Source organism: Sinocyclocheilus anshuiensis, unplaced genomic scaffold (assembly GCF_001515605.1).
Source record: "Sinocyclocheilus anshuiensis isolate Anshui unplaced genomic scaffold, SAMN03320099.WGS_v1.1 scaffold581, whole genome shotgun sequence".
NCBI lineage: Eukaryota > Metazoa > Chordata > Actinopteri > Cypriniformes > Cyprinidae > Sinocyclocheilus > Sinocyclocheilus anshuiensis.
Window position 1 is genome coordinate 546124 of NW_015540886.1, and position 8732 is coordinate 554855.

Sequence of the window (8732 nt, forward strand, 5' to 3'; positions counted from 1 at the left end):
ATCTATTAATAAACTAGTGTTTTCGGCTTAAGAGATGAAGTCGGCGACACTGACTCGTCATCTCCACAGTAGTGGATGCGCCTGCATGCAAGTTTCATACGGATTACATAATCTGAGAATATTTGTTTTTTCAGATTTGAATTGTTTCATTTGAAAGTAGACATTTCACTCGCTATAGATATATTTTTCATGTCTGTAAGGCAAGTATACACAGAGTTTCGCGCTCAAGTTCACAGAGGCTGAGACGGCAGAAAGCGCATCCTGTTTGCTTTCATTATATTACAAAAGCTCAGTGTTTTGTTGTTATACTGAGTGCACACAAATAAATGTAGACACTTTACAGATTCGAAAGATGTATTACTCTTATCGATATGACCAAAATGACGGAGTATTTTAAGAGCAATTTTTATCCCGTGACCAATACAATTTTGGCCTCTTCTCGTTGACTAAAGGTTAGTCGACTATTAGGGGGCAGCCCTATAATTTTCTCACAATTACTTGTAATATCCTACATGATATAAAACAACAATGGTAATACTTCTAAATTCTGAATAAAGAATTCTAAATAAAGAATTATGAATGCCTAAAAATTAATACCTGGTCCTCTATCCATGGGCACAGGGCCTCCTGGAGGGATCCCTATCTGAGGCTGCATCCCTCCTGTAGAGGGAGAGACCGGAGGTAAACCACTATGGCTATGCACACAGATACACAAGCACCAAAGTAATCCAAGGACAACTGAGCTTACCAGCTGGTCCCATGGGTCCCTGTCCTGGCATTGGTCCGGGTACCCCACCCCCCATCTGTGGAGGCTGCATCATCTGAGGGGCTCCGTTCACATGCATACCTGGCTGTGAGTCACAGGATCAACAGAAGATTACTCATTAGCGCCGTGATCGAGGAGAACGGCTCGTCTGTCCATGAACCCAACTGAGACCGTAAGTTTTTTTTTTTGTTCATGGAAAAACTACAGTGCACCTCTGACAATACTGAGGCAAAGAATGATTTTCCCAAAGCTGATAACTATCGGGTCATAATGAAAACACAAACTACATTTTACATGCAAAGTGCATTTATTGGGTTTTACTTAAACCGTTATGATATATACAGTATATACCCACACATGCGGGATATTAAGTAAACTTCATGAAAACTTGTCAATGTAAAAGTACAAAAATACCAAATACACTACCATTCAAAAGCTTGAGGTCAGCAAGATTTTGTTAAGAAATTAATACTTTTATTCAGCAAGGATTTGCATTATTTTGTCAAATTTGTATTAAATAGATCAAAAATGACAGTAAAGACATTTATTTTTAAAATTTTAAGCAGCAAAACTGATGATAATTTTGCTAAATTGATAAAAAGTGTTTCTTGAGCACCAAATCAGAATATTAGAATGATTTTTTATGTGACACTAAAGACGGGAGTAATGGCTGCTGAAAATTCACATTAATAAATTACATTTTAAATATATTAAAACAGAATAAAGGTATTTTATATTGTAATAATATTTCACAATAATCTGTTTTACTGTATTTTTGATCAAATAAATGCAGCCTTGGTGAGCATAAGAGTTTTTTTTTTTCAAAAACATTAAAAGCATAAGCTTTTGAACAGTCCTGTATTAAACCAAAACAGTACTACTATTTAATGCATCTCGTGATACAAGTTTTCAGAAAGATATGAATGGAGTAATACTGACCATTGGTTGAGGCTGAGAGACAGGTACATTGGGCTGAGGGAGGGGCTGGTTAGGTACCGGTACCGCTCCAGGCTGAGGACTTGGGTTTATGGGCTGAACCACAGCTGGACGGTGGAGCATTTTCTGTGAGAATGAGGGACGATTTTTCATTTGATTATCTTTACATGGTTTAAAATGTCACATATTAAACAACTGGTTTAAAACATTGTCACAATCCTTGATATTTACAACAATACTTATTGAAGGAGATTAATAAGATATTCTCAGTCTTTACCATCCATGTACTAAGACACTTTCAATTTTTCTAAGTAGTGCATTCCTTTACAGGCATTTCATGATCTTACCAGAGCAATTTCAGGGTCCACAATCCTCATGACCACCTGAGCCTGCAGCAGGGCATAAGCGAGCTGAGGGTTCTGCAGGAGCATGTTCCTGGCCTCCTGGGGACTATTCTGCACACACAGCTGTACAAGCAAGAACAGGATGATACATCAAACAATCACATTTTTCAGATTCACAAGGCTTCAAATAACAAATTAATTTCAAATCCAATTTCTTGGATCAATAGAATTACAATCAATTAAAAGGTATAATTCACCCCAAAATAGAAAATGTCATCATTTATTTGCACTTAAGTCATTCCAAATCTGTAATACTTTAGCTTATCTTCTAAACACAAATCAAGATATATTTTTAACAAATCATTTTTAATGAAACCTAAGGGATTTCTCTCCCTCCATTAAAAGTCCAGAACTTTCACACTTCAAACGTTCATGAAGACACCATAAAATCAATCCATATGTATCGAGTTGTTTAATCCAAGTTTTCTGAAGAGAAATTATCGCTTTTCATGATGAAAATACATACTTTAAAGTTTTATTCACATATATCTATTAATCAACACAGACTAACAGATTTATTCTACAATGTCTTCAACAAACTTTCAATGGAGGAACAGAAATCTCTCAGGTTTCATGAAAAATATTTGTGATTCAGAGATGAGCAAAAGTCTTATGAATCTGGAACAACATGAGGGTGAGCAAATGATGACAGAATTTTATTTTTGGGTGAACTAATCCTTTAAGTAACTTGTTTCTTCAGGTATTCTGGACCCCCTTGATCTGAAATGTCAGTCTTAAATTTAACAGGCCACTTTCCTATACTCACTTTCATCTGTTTCATTAGCTCAAACATCTGTTCAGGAGGCAGGCTGGCTACTGCCCTGCTGATGGACTCTGGAGCTTCTTCTGGTGTGCAGCCGTCTCCATAAGGGGACTCAATAATGGGAGCGCCAGTGCCCAGACCTGTGGAAAAAAAGCATGCAGGTCAAACAAGATTTCTCCCTTTGGATAGAATATTACACTTCAAAACTCAAACTTACTTTTTAGCTCCTCTTTATTCTTCTCACTAGCAGCGTTGTCGACGCGGAGGGCTCTGCCGCTGAACTCTCGGCCATTCAGGTTGCGCATGGCACTGAGCGCAGTCTCCTGATCCTGGTACTCACAAAAGCCATATCCCTTTGGCTTACCTGTTTCTCTGTCATACACCAACCTGCAAGAAGTTTTTTTTTCCTGATCAACACCAGGTTTCCTCTAAGTGACCACAGCATGTTGTTTCAGGCATTATTGTACATACCTAAAACTAACGACAAGTCCAACCTCTGAGAAGATGTCTTTCAGCTGCTCCTCTGTGGCCTCATATGGGATGTTTCCCACTGTTACCAAAATACAAACAATAAGGGAAACAAGGAAACATGTTGCAAACTGATCTACTGTTGCACCATCTGTTTACTTAACGTTACACCACTGCATCAGTCCATCCATATATGCAGTAGTTCTAGACGTAATGATTGTGCATACGTGAACATGTATGCACGATCTGCAAATAATAATACCTATAATAATACTATATAAGTACCTATACCTAAATATAGACTTTGAAATAAGGTGTTACAAAATCGTATTCCAGAGTTTTAGTTGTCACTAACCGTAGGTGAGTGAGGTTTAGCTTAGCAGCTAATGAAACTAATGAATTAGTAGATGCAAGAAACAGACTAACCCAGTCTCTTCATACATACCGAACACCGAACGTAACGAGCGGTCCACAGCAGGATCTCTAGCAGCTGCAGCTGCCGCAGCAATTGCTAAATTCGCCATATATTCGGTGATAAAATCGCAGCTAACACGATAAGACCAGCACAGAGCGATGAGACGCCAGAGACCGTGTAGTATAAAAATATAGATGGCGCTACACGACCGATATTTCAAAATAAGAGTCCGAAGTCGTGCTTTATCCTGCATTTATGCTAAACTGCTGCAGTCTCTCACTGAGAGTAGATATTATTATTATTATTATTATTATTATTATTAAACAAGATTATATAACATTATAAACAACGAACAATAGAAAATAAACAAGAAAAAATAAAATAAAATACTCAAGATAAAAAATGCAGAGTGAATACAAATAAAAAAGCATATGATAAAGCACATAAATAATTCAAATTAAATACTTGGTAAAGATCACAATCATTTTTATTTTATTTTATATTATTTTATTTTATTCATAGAATCTTGTCAATGTACTGCCTGGTTGGGGTTTAGCCAACATTAACATTAATTCAATTCATCTGCAATTTTGTATCTTCCTTAGAATAACTTGTGAAGTCAAGAAGTAAATTTTCCCACTATATGCAGGTCTTGAATGTTCTGTTTAACACATTCCAGTGTCAGTGTCGTAAAACAACTTAAGATTTTGTGTTAACATGTTAATGCATTCTTTAATAATAAAAAAAAAATGACAACAAAACACATAGGTAACAGAGCAGTTTTCTTGATGCCACAGGTTCTCCGGATGCAGAATTGCTCTAAACATCCTTCATAGCTTATGTTAAGATCTTTTTAAAGAAAATACAACAAGAGTAATTTGCTCTGAAGTGTGAGAATCATCATACAATATGCCAGTACACATGTTTTATATCCACTGACAATTGTTTTGACAACAAATTAAAAAAAAATGTTCACAGTGAGAGCTCAGTAGTGCATGTAGGTGGCCCGACCTAACATCAACCTAAATATCTCAGAGAATTTTTTTCTCAACCCTGTCACCTTAGCTTGCTCACTAGGGGGTTACGGCACTATTTTTCTTTTCATTTCCTTTTGTTTTCTTTTCTAATGTCTGTAAAGCTTCTTTAGAACAGTATGTATAATAAAAGCTCTATACAAATAAACTATATATTGAAATATTAATTAATTGAAATTTAAAATGTACATTAAAGTTCAGGATGTTTCTCCATGCAGATAAAGAAACGTTTCACATGTTGCACTATATCTTGATTTGTAACTTTTTTTTAGCTGCTTTTAATTAATTTATTTGAACATATTTTATTTTAAATCATTTAAAAGGAATAATTACACAAAAATAAAAATAATCAACTTATCCAAATGTGTTACGAATCCTGAATGGTCTTCTTTTGTTGTACACTATACAAAACACACAGACTTTCAATTCAAAGCTATTGTTCAAAGCTATTGTATGACTTCAGAAGACATAAAATATAATACATAAATCAAACACTCTTTTTATAATGCTTTCATGGTACTTTTGTGCCCTTTTTGCAGTCTGACAGCCTCTGGTCCCTATCCACTTTCACTGTATTGAAATAGCAGCATGAGCATTTCTCAAATAATCCTGTATTTTGTTCCACAAAAATAATGTGGAAATGTGGGTGAACTTTTCCTTGCAAACATCTGGTGAGCTATGCCATGACTTGTTGAGAGGTATGCATAGTGAGTCTATTTGCTGTTTTACAACTTGACTGATCAAGAACTTTCTGTTAATCAAGTATTGTTTGTGAAATGAAAAAAAAAAAAGAATCTCACTACATGCATTTAGTGTTGCGACCACAGGAGGATTTTAACTTGTTCCCACAATATACAGTTAACTGATTTTGCCATTTGAGTGTGAACCTCAAACAGTCAGTCAGGGCTTTGTTTGGAGAGTTTGCATAGTTCTAGTTAATCAGCAGATCCAATAGTTTTTATGTTAAGATATTTTATCTTATTACAGATATATTCACCAAGAACATGTTAATTGTTGTTTTGTTTTTTATTTACTAGCACTGAAAATCATCATCAATATATGTTCCTTCAGAACCTTGGACAGCTCCAATCCTAATATTAAATCAAGTAATCGCGATGACATGATAAGCAATATTTAACAGTTTTCAGTAAATATGTTTAGTGAGGACAATCTCATCCCATTTCTTGTTTATAAACCACAAATGAAAAGCAGAAAATTGTTTACTGTTCAGCAGTTATTTTGCTCATCATTATGGAAAGTAAAAATTTGATACTATATACAAATTAATCACAACATAGCATTGATGCTTATAAATGTGGATTAGAGCAACCTCTTTCCAGAAGTGCTATATTAGATTATTTTAAATGGTGTTTCAGCTTATTTTATTGGCATAAAAGAGGGTTTGAACAAAACATATTCTGTCCTCAATTGCCAGAATACCTTAAAACCTTGTTGTTAGTTGCCATTTGATTTGTCTGGAAATTGTCACACATAGAAAGCTTCACATTTAGCCTATAAATGGATGCACATTGTAGCATATAGGGTGTCATATGAACAAACCCAATTTCGACTCTAAAAATATTGAATATCAGTTTTATGTTTTTATGTCATTACTAATACTGGTCAAAGGAAATTGTATTGAGACATGTTATGAATGTAAGACAATGTGCATATGCAATAAAATGAGCTCTCGATACATCACCAGTGAATTTGCTTTTTTTCAGCCTTTTTATCCCTAGTTATCATTTTAAAGAGATCTTCAGCTGATAACATATTTTAGAGCTGTTACTGGGAGGTAACCTAAGGTACAAAAAGATAAAAAGGTAAAAATACCTTACTAAAAAAGATAAATACAAATATTCCCTAAATAGCACATATCAGTACATTAAGGGAACACAGGCTATTAGTACTTTAAAAATTACATATTAGTAGTTTAAAAATATATTAGTGCCTAAATTTTGTATATCTAGGCTATTGTGTTGTACCAAAAAAGTTTTGTCTCTGCTCTGCTCTTTAAATATAGGTTTGTTTGATACGTTTTTTTATCCAAATCATCTTACAGTGCTTTCATGGTATAGCCTATATTTTATCAGTTTGTGCTTCTCCTGTATGAACATGATCTTGGCATTGCAGCACCATGCTCTACAATGTGAGCTATAAGTATAGCACTGGGCGAAGTTGAAGTCTACTTTAATTGGTGACTGAATTTGTAGAAACTGCAATCAAGCAGAAATGTTTGAAGCCGGGTCGCTTTACAGTTAACAGTAGGTGTCGCACAAACACTATTTTTGATTTCACGCTAGCACGCCGCTAGTATGTTGCCTGTCACCGTCATTAACCAAATTATTTTATTTACAGTTGAGCTATGACGTTGCAATTTGCCTCATTTTTCTACCAAATGATACACACTATGATTTATAGCAATCAGCGTTCCACCAGCCTTTTTCTGCATAATATAGGTTACGCGTCATAGACACAGAATACAGATTGAAACCAGCTCACCAGGAAACACTACGATACCAAATATCTACAACTGTAACACGAAAAACGCGTGGTTCCACTGGGGCTCGAACCCAGGACCTTCTGCGTGTAAAGCAGACGTGATAACCACTACACTATGGAACCACTCGTTTTAACTCAGCTGACACTTTGTCACTTGCTATCGTTGGTTAGGCTACTTGCTTGGGTCAGCGATATGCGTCCACAATGTTGGAACCAAAATGATCCTGTCCCAAGTAGAAGACAACTTTGTTGTATAATTGCATTTAATTGTAAATGTTTCTTCTCTTACTTAATAATAATTTTAACTATGACGTACAAAACGCTCGATCCAAAGGCCATTATGTGAAATTAAATAAAACACTAGATACTTTGTTAGGCCTGTGGTTGCTTATCTATCTATCTATCTATCTATCTATCTATCTATCTATCAGGATTTAGTGAAAATATCAGTTGACATCAAATGATTCAGATATGAAGCATTTTTTTCAATGACATTGTGCGGTTAATATGCAAACAGCTCAATATAGTCTCTACTTTACATTGCTTTGGGCAAAATGGGTGCATAAAGCTTGATGCACATTTTAATTAAAATCACATGACTGTTCCTCATTTTACAATAAGCATTCTTGTGAAAGCTTAGACTGCTGTTATTTTGGCTCATCTGTGTCAAACATGATTTTATGTTTGAAGAGTTCGACAAGGGATGTAACTGCACTTTTGTCCAGGTTATTGTACAAAACAAAATGTTGTTTATTGAAGCATTGGGGGCACTGTATAAAAGATTAAAAAGTTGTTAGACCAGAGTGAAGAAACAGTGAAGACCTGCAAAAGACAGTCACTCAATCATGGCAATTTCTTGAATTTACACCCCAAGTGTTTGAATCCTTTAACGCCTCTCAGTTTCTGAAAGATAAGCAGCTATCCTGCCACCACAGGGCCGTGTAATGTGCAAAGTTTTCTCCTTGGTTTCACTCCCCTTAAGACTCTGCATGCTCTATGATTTTTTAGCACAGCCAAAAAACTAAGTGCGGCTACACACACACAAACATTTACAATTAGTAACTAACTAACTGCTTTCCCCCCTGGAACTTAGTCTCTGCTATTGTTAGTTCTAAATAAATAACTACACTATTTAATTGCCACTGCGATTTATATCAATGCAAGAACCAGCAGGTACAGTTCCACTAAAAACAAGTCTCTTTGTAAGGCCCCTCTTGTTACAGATGTGAGATGATGAAATGTCCAAATAATGAGAAATTACACTGTAAATAAGAGAAATAAAGCTGTAATTACAAGATGAATGCATAATGTATATAAAACATTGCAACAAGGTTCCACGACAACATTAAAGCTGCAATAAAGTGTTCTGTTCTGGGCCATGAACAGATTTCTTTATTTATTTCACCTGGTCTATCTGTAGCTGTTTTATCTAGCTCAGTTCAAG

The 8732-nt window shown here is 35.3% G+C and overlaps 1 protein-coding gene and 1 non-coding gene across 2 annotated transcripts in view; both read right to left on the bottom strand.

Moving 5' to 3' along the window:
- LOC107688691 (cleavage stimulation factor subunit 2-like) overlaps positions 1 to 3948 on the bottom strand; it is a 12458-nt gene extending 8510 nt beyond the window's left edge. Inside the window, exons 1-8 of the mRNA XM_016486424.1 lie at positions 3783 to 3948; positions 3341 to 3419; positions 3087 to 3256; positions 2873 to 3009; positions 2050 to 2169; positions 1706 to 1828; positions 749 to 851; positions 598 to 660 (exon numbers count right to left, since the gene is read on the bottom strand). Coding sequence (XP_016341910.1) covers positions 598 to 660; positions 749 to 851; positions 1706 to 1828; positions 2050 to 2169; positions 2873 to 3009; positions 3087 to 3256; positions 3341 to 3419; positions 3783 to 3861 — 874 coding nt within the window. The 5' untranslated portion in view covers positions 3862 to 3948. The remainder of the gene's footprint in view (positions 1 to 597; positions 661 to 748; positions 852 to 1705; positions 1829 to 2049; positions 2170 to 2872; positions 3010 to 3086; positions 3257 to 3340; positions 3420 to 3782) is intronic.
- A 3390-nt stretch (positions 3949 to 7338) lies between these two features.
- Positions 7339 to 7411, bottom strand: trnav-uac (transfer RNA valine (anticodon UAC)). The gene has a single exon. It is a non-coding gene; the product is annotated as a tRNA-Val (tRNA).
- Between the last annotated feature and the right edge of the window lie 1321 nt (positions 7412 to 8732).